The sequence below is a fragment of the Bactrocera dorsalis genome, chromosome 2 (genome assembly GCF_023373825.1).
Source record: "Bactrocera dorsalis isolate Fly_Bdor chromosome 2, ASM2337382v1, whole genome shotgun sequence".
NCBI lineage: Eukaryota > Metazoa > Arthropoda > Insecta > Diptera > Tephritidae > Bactrocera > Bactrocera dorsalis.
In genome coordinates, this window is record NC_064304.1 from 27,047,418 (window position 1) to 27,062,648 (window position 15,231).

Consider the following 15,231-nt stretch of genomic DNA (forward strand, 5'->3'; position numbering starts at 1 on the left):
TTTTTGGCATTTTGCTAGTTCTGCGCTTACAGCCATAAACACGTATGTGTGTGTGTGTGTATGTGCTTGTGTGCAATATAATTTATAAACCTTTTGGCCCGCAAGCACTCAAAGAGACACGCTTAATTTGGGAACAGTTAATTGACCTTGATTGCGTTTAAAAGCGCGCATTTTTTCGTTTTGTTTTAGCTTTTCGTCAAGCGGTGCGCGCTTTCGACGCAACGACGCAATACTGGGCCAAGATGGTGTATGTGTCGCTGTGGCGCTTAAGCGTGTAAATAGGAAAAGTTTGACTTATATATATGTAAGCGCTTATGACTATTTCAGAGACTGCGCTTGGCTGGTGGTGACTTTGAAGTAGGTAAATGCAGCTGCGACTACAAAAGGGGCGGAAAGTTATAATGAACTTGTGTAAATATAAAAAAATTATTATTTTTTTGTGAGTGAAAGCATCAGACAGCTTCGAATTTTCCATTGCGCGCTTATGCAACACAGTTATTGACCTTTTAAATATTTATCAGCAATTAATTGCTAGCCCTAAGTAGCGCGCGCGTAGCGATCGCAGCTGCGCCACTTGATTACAGCTGTTTAGAGCGAAAGTCAACAAAATGCAACGAAGCGTTTCACGCTGTCAACTTTTATATGACACAACGCTTTTGAAAACCTCAAAAAAAAAAAAAAAAAAAACACCGAAAGCCCAAGTCAATAAAAGTTAATTTCATACAAGATAATTGTAATTATGCTTTCACATATTTCACACCTAACTGATAAGCATTTTTATAGCTAAAATAAACTGATATACCGCGGAATAGTTAACTAATATATAAATACACATGTAAAATTAAAATGAAAATAAAAATAAAAGTGCGCTTACCGCCCGACATATTCAAGCGCTTGCGCGCATCACGCTTCGAGTAAAGGAAATGTTGCAAACCCAAGCTGGCGCTGGACTTTTTCGCGCTCAAGGATGCGCTGGCGCGACTCGCCAAGCTCGGTGAACGATAACGCGCGCTCTTCGCGCTACCACCGGAGCTGTAGTTGAGCGCGCCTTGCGATTTGGTGAGCGGCGTCGAGGTGGCGATTGTGGTTTGTGCAGCGCTGACGCTGACATTCGACGCAGCTGTGGCGCCCATACTTGTAGTGGGTAGACGTGGCAATGAGTTAGTGCTGGCCACTTGCGTAACACCATTTAAGCTACGCGGTAATGTTGAACGCGCACCGAATGTGTCCTCATCCGAAGAATCCGATTCGTAGATGGCATCTGGCACGCTCGAGCGTCGCACATCCTTGCAATCATTGTTGGTAACCCAGGGTTTGGCCGGTGATGCCTCCAGCTCTTGATGTCGTTCATCGCCGCCACCAATGCTGCCGCACGAGCGCACACGATCTAGTTGCTCGCGACTCATACTCTTGTGGTTGAACAACAGATCACCTGCCGAACGACGCTTTGCAACGGCCAAAGCGGACGCAGACGATGAGTTGTCACGATCGAGTTGACTGAGTTTCGTTCTGGAATCGCCATTAGCCAGTAATGCCGATTCAAAACTACCGCGCCACGAGAAACGTTCATAATCGCTGGCGACGCCACACTCCTCGCCGGCGGTATCGCTGACACCGCTGCTCGACTGATGATGGTGTGGACGTGTCGCCCCTGTACTGCTACCGCTTACGCTGCTGCTACATGCTGCCGATGTCGAGGCTGAGTCGAGCAGTAGATCGTGTGATTTGCTACGTGCGAGATTATTCGCTTCATCCTGTAGCGCTTTGTTCGATTTCGTTTGATGTGACAAATTATGCGGCTGGTGTAGGTGGTGTTGATATGCGAAATGTTGTTGTTGTGTTGTGTGATGTGTGTTACGCGCCGATTTCGCTTGGTCGCCACTCTCTGAGGGGCTCTCTTCTTCATCCTCCGTGGTAGTAATGGATATTTTGGCTTGTAGTCGTTTGTGGTGGTTGCGTTGTGGTGCAATTGGTGAATTGGTGCCGTGCGAATCATTACCGCTGTTCACCTCGTGCATAAGCGCGACAAGCCGTGTGCCGATGTGCTGCATTACCTTGGCAAACAGTTGCGGAGAACGTTCTACGCTTTGTGTGCTTCCGGTTGAAATTTGATCTTCTTCCACAGTGCGCTTTGTGTCGACGTCCTCTGCGCTGGCTGGTGGCAGCTCAACCGTGGCTTGCGTTGTAGTTGTATTATTTGCATTTCCCACAGCGATTTTTGAGAATGACGCCACTAATTTCTGATATACCAGCGCTGTGTCCGGATTCAGTCCGTGTGTATCGACCTCAAGCAGGCCGCCGTCTCCGCGATCACCTTCCTCGTCTATCTCGAATTTGTTTATAATTTGTTGGCAACTTGCGGAGATTTGCTCCTTTAATTCGCCTTTACGACGATTGCTGCCTTCGAGATCGGAGCTGGTATAATCGGAAGAGTCGCATGAGTCGGACCACGTATCTTCACTGCTCAAGTATTCGACAATTTCGCGCACTTGTTCATCATTTATGCCCGGCACTGTTTTCATCAAGCGTGTGAGCTCATTCTCGAAATATGCTAATTGTGGTCTCGTCTTCATGCGTCGCACCGAAATAGGTGTGGTTTGATTGGGTGTTGTACCCTTTGAGTTATTCGCAGAACCATAATTCTGCTGCGCATTGGCAGTGGCGACCACAAGTGTTTTGAAGAACTGACGCATCTTCGACATCATCAAGTTGGTCTCTTCATCCGAGCTCCAATTGTTGAAACTATCCTTTCGCACCAAACTTGCATTGGCTGTGGGTGGCAGTGGTGGCTTAAGCGTAAGCCCGTCTGGCTGCAGTGTTGTTGTTGAGTCGTTTGGCGTGGTAATACGCACTTCGGGCAAAACGATAGTTTCACAAGTGACGTTTAGTGGCGATTCCTTTACTTCTTCGATCTGTTCCAGCGCTGTAGGCGATTTCGTACGTACTGCCGCGCTGGTCGTTGGCAATTCGGTTTCGGGCGACTTAAGCAGATCGTCATTGCTGCCTACGAAACCGCTATCACGGCTATGATGTTGCTGTTTCTTCGCTTGTGCGCTGCTAATGGAGCCGGGTGTGGGTGTGCGACATTCGGCATTTGTCCCACCTGATTTGCCTGCATCCTCGGCTGAGTCATGCAGTTTCTTCTCATCCAACGAGTCATGACGCTTACGCACTTGTTTCTTACGTTTAATCGTATCCGAAGAATTGCTCTCGAATGCCTTCTCGCCACCACTGCTTACATGCAGTACGGTGTCATCGCATGCTTCCGATTCGGAAGAATCTAACAGATCGCTGGCAGTGGATGGCATAAGACTCGGCTCAAGTGAGTCGGCAGGCAAGGATTGCGAATCGACCAGCAGATTGTCTAATGAGGAATTATGTGAACGCGGTGTACCACGTGCACGTACCAAACGTTTACGTCGCTGACTGGGACTGGGGTGACCTTCACTGTCACTGCCCACGCTACCGCTCTCATCGGATTCATTTTTATCGCTTGCGCTGAAACCCATGAAACCAGAGAGAAAGTATTTCTCCAAACGCGATGATGCGAGCTCTGCCGCGCTATTACTATCGTTTGCATTCTCTTCCGACACGCCAAGCGAATCGAGGCCTTCCGAACATTCACTGCTCACCTCAGATGCTGTGTCGTCGCCACGCGTGTCAATCGAGCTCATCACTTTGCCATCTCCCAGATCGAAGAAGAAATACTTTTCCAAATCGGAGGCCGACAAGCGATTATGATGATTGATGGTGCGTTGTCGGCGTCGCTCCAACTCATCCAACTCCTCACCGCAATCTTCAGCGCCACGCAATGAGGCGACCTCACTTTCTTCACAACTCTCCTCCACAATCGTATGCAAAGTGAAATCAATAGTGGAACGATGGTAGCCACGCAATTCCTCTTCGCGATCGATAAACATGCCATTCGCCGCAACAGTATCATCGCCATCCATACTTAGATCCTCCGAATCGGATGCAGTTGGTGTCGTGTCATCGCCGAAATCTTCATCACCACGATGACTGATTTCCTCTACCCAAGAGTCATCGTCCGCTAGTCCATCCTCCAAGCACACAGCTTTCGTCTTCGAATTATGCTCATTATCTAGAAAATCCGCATCGTCGTCCGCACCGGCTCTACTGCTGCGTCCGCTGCCACGGCCATTCGAAAGATTGTCGAAATCCTCCTCTTCCAAATCACCGTAGATAATCTTCTGATCGCGTAGCAAATCCACCGTATTCACGGGAAAATGTGCCTGTTCGCTGGCGTTCATGTCGTAAGACAACGTCACCCTGCTATTATTGTTGTTGTTGCTAATCGTATTACGAACAGCTGGCGACGAAACATACAGCAGCGCGGAGGAGGACGAGGCGGAAGGCGATTTCAGTGAGTCATCAGCGCCATCTACTCTGTGGTTATTAGCGCTGCTGGCGTTTCTTGCGGCTGTGCTGCGAACATCGCTGAAACTTGTTCTTTGCTGTGCTGAAACTGCGGGGGAACTACTAACGTGATTTGCATGACTGCTATTACTGTGCGGCGCGTTCGCCTCATAACCACTCAAACGTATAATACTACCACCATTCGCGCTGCTACCAACACAATCAGCACTATCCATACCACCACCACCAAGTCGATTCTCGTGTGTTTGTATGGCTTGTTTGACGCGTGTAGCCGCAGATTCTATTGTCGTTATTGTTGTTGTGGTAGTGGTGGTTGCTGTGTTGTTGTTGTTGCTGGCCAAATGCGCTTTGTCCACAAATGCAACGCTGGCATTGCTGTTGGCCAGCAGTTCATTGCCGTTACCGATTTGTCCGTTGTCTTTAGTAATCATGATTAAACTGCGATATTTGGCCGAAAGTGATGTGGAGGGACTCGCGCTCGGCGCTGTGGGTGCAGTATTGCCGTTGAATTTCGTGCGCGTGGTGGGTGCGGCCGCGTCACCAAAAATACTATCGAATTGTCTCCCACCACTAAAGGTTTCGTTGTTGACACTAAAATAGGGTGCGTATGTGTTGTGTACCGCCCCTGCGCCTGCAGTTGTTACTACCGCTCCAATGTCGCGTTCAGCGTATTCCACGCGAGCGCTTGATGACGCTATAATGGGCGCTTGATTTAGCTGTTCTTTCGAAGCGTTTACGCGCTCGTAATCGTCGTCGTACGAGTATGTGCTCTCTGCTTGACCCGCGCGCTCGTCGTAACCGCGTTCACGTACACGCTCGCGCTCGTAGCCTTTTTCGCTAGCGTTTTCTATTATTTGGTTATTCACTACCACAACTTTGGCGTTAACTTTATGATTGGCTTTTGTAACACTTTTATCGTTGTGGCTATTATTTTCTATTTTGCCAGACTTTTGTTGATTCTCGTTGTCTTCGTCTTCGTTAGCACTATGCGCCGCTTCGCGCTTTTCCACACTTAAAACACACGCGCTTACACTATTACTACCAACTTGTGTGTTGTTGTTATTATTATTTGATTTATTTTGCACTAACGCCACTTCGCGCGGTTTATCTTCTTCACCTTGTTTGCGTTCGTTTTCTACGCTTTGTGCTTGTGCACTTTGCTTGTCGCGTATTTGTAAAATTGCACTGCCACTTTGTGTAGAATTTGACAAAACAACACCGTCACTATCGAACTCACTATCACCAGCACCGTCACCGTCACCGTCGTTGCGGTCTTTCGCGTTTAACATTTCATTTTCAACTAAACACAACGAGTTGGCCAAAACACTAGCGGACGCTGCGCGTACGACTTCCACGGCCGCTGTCGCAGCAGCGTTCACCTGAGCTCGGCCCGAACGCGTCGACACGATGTTAGCCACTTCATTGACGGTATTGTCATCGTCGTTGTTTTTGTTGTTGTTTTTAGTGTATGTAGTGACGTTTCTATGTTCGTGCTCTTCATTGTTGTGAATTATTGCTTTTGATGTTGCTATCTCAGCTGGCGCGTCACTCGCCCCGCTCTCACAAGCCAGCTGACGCTCTTCTGCCGTGTCGTTAATTTGCAAACTCAACTCTTCAGCTACCTGCGCGCACGCTTGCACTTCCAGTGTTGGATGCCAAGCCACTGCTGCTGGCGACTGCGCTGCCGCGCCGTCACTCAACATATGCGTGGCTTGGTAAACACTTTGCTCAGGTGTTTTATGCCTTTGCTCGTCGCTTTTCGCAAGTGCATTTGCGTTGTTTATTGTTGTTGGCGCTGTGTTATTAGTTGTAGTTGCTGGCATACTCGTTGGCTCTAGCGAGTCCATAAAGCAGCCGGAGAGCGATTGCGGCGGCGCTAGTTCATTAGTTGTCGTTTTGCACGCTTCGCTGAATCTTCCCAGCCATGCTGGTCGCTGTAGTGGCTGTAAGTACTCTTCTTCGCTTTCTTCTTCTACAACCGTTTTTTCTTCAACTTTATCTTTTACTATGTTTTCTTTGCTTTGCTTGTAGTTTACATTGGCGCACTGCTCAGCTGTTTGGCTCGTACCTGTGCTAATACCTGTTTTCCTGTGTTCCAGCTCGTTCGCGCTTGGTGTTGTTGGCCTTTTGTTTGTCGTTGTCGGCGGCTCATTTACATGCGCTTCTTCAGTTTTATTATCTGCTTGAAGTGCCACCTTTTGTAGTTGCTCTGCAGTTGTTGTTGTTATCTTTTTGTTTTGCTTTTGTTTTAAGTTTGCCGTTTGTGTGCTGTTATCCTCACCTTCTTCTTTGTTTTCATCGCAAGCAACAATGCGATTATCGCCTTTCGTCACCGTAGTATTGTCAGCGTTTTGTTGTTGTTGTTTTTCTACTTCTTCAATTTCAGTCACATTTAGCGTTTCTTTTTCATTAGAATTACTTGCGCGTTTCTCGGAAGTCTGGCGCTCTTTACCTGTTTCTTCAACCTGAGCGGCAGTCAAGCGGCGCGGCTCACATACAGCGCGATGGTCCACCTTCAGCGCCTTCTCTGCGTTTTGTTGCTCTGCAGCACGTTGTTGCTCAAGTACTTTTTCATTTTCTTGATTTATTTCTGTATTTTGCTCCTCCACTTTGGCGTGTTCCTGTGCCGCGCTATTGTTGCACTCATTTGCTTTGTTGTTGCGCGCCTGTCCCTCTACCTCAGCCGCCTCGTCGGCACTCAGCATTTTTACATTCGCTGCAAGTACTTCGTTTCCACCAATTATTGCTTCCCCCATTGTTGTAGTCGCAAGCTTTGTATTGTTTGCTGTTGTTCTAGTTGTTTCTTTTGTACTTGTTGTAGTAGTAGCACCACAACCTGTTTGCAAACTATTTTTAGCTTCATGCACAACCATATCGCACTCGTAATGCTGTTGGCGCTGTGCTCGCGTTTCGTCGCCGCGTGCAAAACCAGCTGCCGCCAGTGGTCGCGCACCGCTCACTTCGTTGCCGCCTCCGTCACCGCTAACACTGTGCGCGTCCCTATTAGTTGCGTCATCATTGCAAGCAGCAGCAATGGCGCGCGCGTCATCGCTTTTGTGCGCTTCTGTATTGTTCTGTGCCGCGCCATTGTCGTCATCGCTTAAACCGCGCTCAGGTGTCACCGTCGCTGCGTCGGTGGAAGAAGACTTTGAAATGCTAGGCGGCGTAATTGTAGTAGCGGATGTGTAATCCAACAGCGCGCCTTCAATGGTGTTGGCCGAAGACAGATGGTCTTTGTTGATTTCTTGTACGCCGCGTCGTAATTTTTGCAATTTCAGTTCGAGCTCTGAGTTCTGTTTTGTTAGCGCCAACAGGCGATTAACGTCGTTTGAAATGCTATGCAATTCATCGCAGGCTTCTTGCGTGTCTATTTCCCAATCGTGTGCAGTTGTTGTTGGTGCGCTTACGCCAGCACCATCAGCGCGCATCAGCGTTTCGCCAGTATCTTCAAAGCATTTGTTTGTTTTTGTTGTTGCGCTGAAATCAAATGAAATCGTTGGCGCGTCTGCTGGTGTGTCTGTTGTGGCATGTTTTGGCATTGCAACAGCTGTTTTGCTATCTAAATCTGTTTTAATTTCTGCTTGATTTTTTGCTGCCATTGTTGTAAAAACTGTTTTCATTGCTGTTGTTTTCTCGTTTGTATCGGCGTGTGCTGCTTTTAATTGCTCTAATTGTTGCGTTGTACGATCGCTTGATTTTCTGCATTGCATGTGGCTTTCTTCAGCGTTTTTGTTGCTTTCTGTGTTTTTGCTTATGTTTTTGTTGCCATTGGCGCTAGCCATGTCTGTCTCACTTGCCACTTTCTTGCTAACTGTGCCACCAATAGCGCGCGCTCTATTACTACTGCCCGACGCCGTCGCCATGCACTTTTTACGTTCCCGTTCGCGTTCGCGTTCGCCCAGCGCTTGCCGCTCCGCCTCTTCGTCGTTCAACAGACGCATTGCATGCAACACCACACCGCCATTACCGTTCGCTTCATTATCGGTTTCGCCGCCAACGACAATAATACAATTGGCAATCTCATCGGCCGATGTTGCCACATATTTGCCAGCAACATGTCCGCGTTCACTTTTGACTGCCTTGCACATACGTTTATTAACGGCAACATCAGCGTCACCGTCATCATCATCATCATTATCATTGTCGCTTTGATACTCAGCATCATTATGCGCATTCCGTTCATTGTCGCTTGTGCTTGTATCATCACTCTCACTTTCATCCGCCATATGCCAGCCGCTTGCCGTTGCGCCCGCCTCTTCCTCACTAATGACCTTCACCGAATTCAAGACAATGCCACAATCGGGACGCTCAGTGTCCGTATCATTGTCGGATGAGTCTTCGAGATTGGCATCCGATGATTGTGAATCATTTTCGCTAGATGTCGAAGCGCCACGTCGGCGGTGCGCGCGTGGCACCGGGTTCACCACGAATACTTTAGAGAAATGTTTGCTTTTGGGTCGCCTATCGGCTATGGTGCCCGTGTCATCGGTGTCGATCGATTCGGAAGAGCTTGAGCTATTGGTTGTTGTATTCTCACTGCTCGTATTGGTATTCTGATCCTTTGCAGAAGTGGCGGAACTACGTGAATGTGTGCGCCTAACGCGCGCATATGGTTCGTCAGCGGCGCTGGTCGCCAATGCGTCGCCATCCTCAACATCATCGTCCAAATGACTGACAATGAGCGCTTCGATGCCCGCCACACTGGCGATGTCATAACTGCGCTGTACAGAGCGTCGCGCGCCGGACGCAGCTCCTGCGGCTGTGGATGTGCGGCTCTTTGATTTGTATTCCTTTTCGTTACTGTCACTCAAATCTGTATCTGTATCGCCGCTATCTGCCGATTCGGCATCTGAAGACGAGAATACATTTTCACTTTGTAGATAGCCGCCAGCCGTTGTGGCATCGCTCTTCAATTTACCAATCGAAATCATGGCGCTGTAAGATTTCGTTTGTTTGCCGCGCTTCTTTGTAGTATTATTGAATTGCTGGAAGAACGCTTGTTGGTTTTCGAAAAGATTTTCTTCTTCCTTGAGTGGTATTAACAAAAGTAATTCGACATTTTCCTGCAGCTGTTGTTGTGATCGTTCTGCCGTAGTTCTGTTCGCCTTCGCTGCAGTCTTACAAGTGCTCGCTTTAGTGCTCAGACGATAACTAGTTTCAGCTACGCGCTGACGCTTGCTGCCAGCGCTTGGCTCAATTCCTTTCACGTCTTCAACGGCGCTGTTGGCGTCATGCACATAGTTAGTTGTCGCGCTGACGCTGTGCGCTTTACCAACATCACTATTTCCGCTCCGCGAAACAACCACCTTTTCCTCCGTGTCAGCGTTGTCAGCGCTGACGTGCAAAGCACTATTGCTGCCGCCACTGGTGTTGTGGTTAGTCCAAGTGGTGGTGGTGGTGGTGGAATTACTATAAGTGCTAGCGTCCACGCCGTTCGCCAAACGAGTTCTTGCCGCTGCGCTTTTGTTGTTGGCTACCTTAAGTTTATATTGATTTTGTTTGCCTGCTGTTGCTTTTTCTACTTTAACCGTGTGACTACAACATTGCGTCGCCGGACTTGTGCTTAAGCTTTGCTCACCGTCACTTAGCTCGTCGTCGTCATAGCAATACGGCGCCGCCGCCGCTGCTTGTTCTACCAGGGGATCGCTGCTCTGACTGCAGCTGCGCGCTGATGCTGCGACCGATAGGCGCGCTGCCGAATTTACTTCAACGTCGGCGCTTTTTCTTGTTACACCTTTTGCTGTTCTCTGCAAAGCAATTGGTATGGTTGATGTTGGTTTTGTTGTTTTCACGACTTGTTTGGCGGCTAGCGCGTTGCTATTTGTTTGTTTTATATTCTGGTCACTCCGTGACGACGACGATGACGATGATGACGACGACGACAGCGACGTCTCATTCGTCTTTTCAGCAAGCGCGCTGCTCCAGTCTCGGTCTGTGTCACTATTAATATTAGCTTTATTTTTCTGGTCTTTGCTATTGCTCTTATGGTTGTAGTTGCTGTTTGTCTTGTATTGTTGTTGTTTTTGTTGGTTAACTATGTTTGCCGTGCGTATGGCAGTACAAGTTTTAACATAGCCGCTGTTTGTTTCTTCGCGGCCTACCTGTCCGCCTGCAAGTTTTTCTTGCAAATGCGCAAACTCGTTTGGCTCCACACTTTTTTCAGCTGTTTTTAATGATAACTTTTGCTGTTGTTGTTGTTGTTGTTTGTTATTTTCTGGGAAGCGCTGGCTAGCGCTATTAGTAGATGTGCAACTATTTGCTAATAATTGCCATTCAGCGGCGGTTGCTTCCTCTTCTATGCCCTCAGCGTCCGCAGCGCTTTCGCAGTGGCTGCGCTTATCAACAGAAGCGTTCGCGGAAATTTCGATATCAACGTTCGGTTGTTGTAAAAGCTGTTGCTGCTGTTTATCGGTACTGCGCGCACGACTCCGTACTTTTTTATAATCACTATAGTGTGTTGTTGTTGTTGCTCTTGTTGTGCGCTGGCCATCTACAAATGTGGGCGTTTCATTTTCAAGTGTTTCACACGCGTTCACCTCGGCAAAAACGTGCTGATCCGTCTCACTGAATACACGACTCGAACGCGTCGACGGTTTTGTTGCTACTAATATTGGTGGTTCGCGCAAACCAAACGCCAACTGCTCGCCGCATTTAGCTTCAATACTGCTGTTGTAGTTGTTGCCGTTGTTTGTGTTGGTATAACTTGGTGTTTTGTTGCTTTCTTGACTGACAGCTGTGGATTGCTGCTGCACCATTAATGTGTTGGTGGCAGCGTTGTTTGTGGTTTGTGAGCCAAAGTTGTTGTTATTATTTAGTTGTTGTTGTGGTTGTTGTTGGTAGATTGTTTGCTGTTGCTGCAGGCTGTTTGCCGCAAACCGGCTTAAACTACCGAATTCACCCAAACCACTGCTGGTCAACGTCTCCAAACTGCCAGCTGTGGCGGTTGTGCCATACCCCGATGACGAAGCCTGCGAATACATGGAGGCGCTCAGTTCTGGCGTGGATGACTTGAAACCGGCGCGCGCCAGTCTTGCCTGCATACCCAACAAAGGCGCGCCGCCGCCGCCACCTTCATCAACAGTTAGTTCACCGGATTTGCCGACGCTCAGCTGTTGATAGTTGGCCGCATTCGAATAGGCTGCCACCACTGCCGCCGCAGCGGCTGCTTGTAGATTGTTGGCCGCTTCGTCGGTGTGCTGCGCCAAACCGGGTCCTGCTGTGCACCAGAGCTTCTGCAGCGAGGCGCGCAATTGCTCATCTTTGTCCATAATGTTGAGTATGTCTGAATGGCTGGCGGCATGCGTATTAGCTGCGCCCTTCAACAGTTCGTTGGGGTGCCAGCTGTGAAAGGCGGCCATGGGCACTGGTATCGGCACCGGCACCGGTATGGGCACATATTGCGGTTGTGGCTGCGGCGGTGCGGTAAGCGGCGCCGGTGTAACGCCACCACAACTACAGACACCCAATGGCGTTGTGGCTGTGTTCTCCTGTATTTGCTTGGCCGCGGCATGATGATGATGTCGATAGTGATGATGATGATGGTGATGTTTGCTTTCTTTGCCCACAAAACGCGTTTTGATGCGTGTCTTCATGCTCAACTGATGATGTTGCTGTTGCGGCTGCTGCTGCTGACGACCAGTCGCACTGACGTTTGGCGTGCCGGCGTTTGGTGCACGCACGAAATAGCCATCGGAGCTGGTTTGTGAAGAACTTTCACCTTGCATGAGCAGCTCCTCATCGGTGCCGGTGTCACTTTCGCGTATGCGCGGACAATAGACAAGCGATTTGCGGTAAAGCAGTGGCGATTCGGTGGGCGAGGCGGTGCTCTCGCTAGACTTAAAGTCACGCATTACGGCGTTGCGACGCGTGACCAACGGCGAGGCGCACGGTGAGTAGATGATTTGTTTGGTTATAGAGCCGCTGGTGCAAATCATTGACGGCTCAAAGTAATCCCAATCGCAATCGTCTATCGTAATGCTGCTGTAGTTGTGTGTGGATGAAGTGGTGGAGCTGCTATCCTCGAATTCCTCATCCTTGCCGGAGGACGATGAGTCGGAGGAGTTAATGAAGACGAGCTTAAATTCTTCCGCGTCCACATTGTAGTGTTGGTGATTGAATGTTATCGATTTTAATTCCAATTCGGAGGAGGTCTCCATGTCGTAGGCATCTGTGCGGAGTGAAAGGAGCACGGAAAGCGGTCAGTTGCTAGTTTGAATTTGTTTGCAAAGTTGAGTGGTTTAGTTAGCCAAAGCCCATGTTGTCTGTGTGAGTACATGTCCTCCCATTACCGTTAGTTTTTTTTTATAAAGCACACCATTTATTAGTAAGTATTAGGCACTTTAATAAGTTTCACTATTTTTAGTTAACTTTTTCTTGGAAGCCGTCACCGTTTTTTGTTAGTTAATGGTATACATCACGAACTACCAGCACCTGTGTTGTTATTTTTCTACTTTACAGTTATTAATAATATTTTAAATACACATAACCGCAAAATACTTACTTATTTTAAATATTGATAAATTTCAAGAACAATTACATACATACATATATACATAAATTGATAAAGTTATTTACTACAGAAGCGTTACATATTGTGCATGATTAATCATAGAAATATTTAGTAACAACTGGGTGCTGTGTTTTCACCACGTGATGAGTCGGCACACGTTTTTGACATTTGAAATGTTTATTATGAAAGAATGTAAATTGTAAATATAGTTTTTCTGCCATTAGCAGAGCCATTAGTATTTTTTTAGACATACCCTGTAGGTAAACTTAGTACCAAGTAGGCGTTACTCTCTTAAAAGGCGAAGAAGGGACTGCCAAAGCTTTCATTAGTTGTGCAGAACACACAAAGTTAAGTTAAAGTATTATAACCATTTGGGAATTCCAAAAAATTTAATTTATTTTGCAAATACCATATCTACATATATCGAATATATGTACACATTTCTGAGAATATTCTCAAAAAATTTTAATTAAATTCGGCAAATAGTTTCGGAGATACATTGAGACAAAAATGCACCAGGAAATTGTAATTAAATTTCGATATATTTCAATTGTGCGTTGCCATTTTTGCAATGAATAAAAATATCGAACCAAGAATTTGTCTCAAATTTTGTATTTCTAGCCAAATTTCCTTTGGGGAATCATTGCGACTGTTGGAAAAGGCTTACGGTGATTCAGTTTTATCAAAAACTACAAACTTACGAGTGGTACAAAGCCTTCAAAAACGTTCGAGAAATCGTTGAAGACGTGCCTCGACCTCTTCAACTGATACAAATATTAAAAAAGTGAAAGATATGGTGCTTGACAAGCGTTAAGAGATGGCAAGGGAGCTCGATATCTCTCGCGAGTCCATTCGAATGATTTTAGTGGATATTTTGGGTATGAAACGCGTTGTTGCTCCACTGGTCTTGATAAACCTGATTTTTTTCAAAAAGAGTACCGTAAACAAGTCTCTTTGGACATACTTGATCCGAACTTACATTCATGGAGAGCTTTATAACTGCTCATGATAAATGGGTTTATGAGTTTAACATGCCTAAAAATCAACAATCATCGGAATGGAGGGGAAAAAACGAGCCGAAACCAAAACAAAAACAAAAAAAAAACACGCCAAAGCCGCTTCAAAATCAAGGTGATGCTCATTGTTTTTTTTTCGATAGTCGTGGTTTGGAGCATAATGAATTTGTTCCGGAGAGATAGATGGTCATTAGGGAGGAGTTCTACTTGGCCTTACTGAGGCTTTGGCGTTAGGACATCCGTCGAAAACTGCCGGAATTGTGGAAGACCAATTTATGTATTTTAATGCACCAACGCATTGGACCAAGATTATGACCGAATTTAAAGCCAAAACCGCAATGAATACCATCGATCAACCAACGTATTCACCAGAACTCGCTTGGAGTGAATTTTTCTTATTTTCCAAACTGAAATTGCTGCTCCGCGAAACCCGTTTTCAGTCGAGCGAAGAATCAAAGCAAAATTTGCTGAACGAGCTGAAGACCATCCAAATGCTTTTGAAAGGTGTTTCGAGGACTGGAAAAATTGTTGGCTTAAGTATGTTACATCTGGTAGGTAAAACCTTGGAGACGACAAAATAAGTATTGAAGCAAATTTAAATATTAACTAGCCTACAAATAGGGAGCATATTGGTGCTCCACTGCCCGTGTGAATGTTTAACTACCTGAAAGATTCGTGAAAATCTGGAGGTTTGCTATGAAAATGCTACAGTCATTAGGTAGTCGAAGTTCTTAGAATTTCAATTGTAGAATCTGCAACCATCTTTAGGCTTTGTCTTTGATAAGCAAAACTCAAATCATCCACTTTCCCTGAGTTTGAAAACCGTACATCGGTCGAAAATGTCAGCAAATGCTATGCTATTAAAAATTGCTTGGTAATGTAAAAATATTGATCAGAGTCGCTCGTTGTTCACGTTTAGGTGGTTCAGAGTGGTAACCCGTATCTGCATAAAAACCACATAGATGTTATCCAATAAATAAAATGATTAAAACGTTTTAAAGTAGAAAGTTTTAGAAAATAAATTTCCCTTTCTACGTCCTGTTCAGCGTTTTGGTAGTGATTAACATGTATCATTGTCTTCTCCCAGTTAGCATGATTTTTAATAGGGATTATGAATATTATTACAAAATTCGTATTAAAAAGGTATATAATAACAACCAAAAATTACGAGTCTCATGACGAAGTGTTAAAGCGATGTATATAGTAAATAATTTCAGAAACCGAGGAAACAGCCGATATCAGGGACGACTGCTCTGTATTGCCCTGAAATAAAAAAGTACCCCGTTTGTTTATTTATTTCATTGAAAA

At 46.4% G+C, this 15,231-nt stretch overlaps 1 protein-coding gene across 4 annotated transcripts in view; it reads right to left on the minus strand.

The window, feature by feature from the left end:
- The window catches only part of LOC105234237 (uncharacterized), a 276,684-nt gene that overhangs the window by 31,077 nt on the left and 230,376 nt on the right, over positions 1-15,231 (minus strand). For 3 of the 4 annotated variants that reach the window (XM_049448650.1, XM_049448649.1, XM_049448651.1), the window contains one exon: positions 875-12,565. The exons of the other annotated variant lie outside the window; for it this stretch is intronic. In XM_049448650.1, coding sequence (XP_049304607.1) covers positions 875-12,565 — 11,691 coding nt within the window. The remainder of the gene's footprint in view (positions 1-874; positions 12,566-15,231) is intronic. 4 annotated transcript variants of the gene reach the window in all.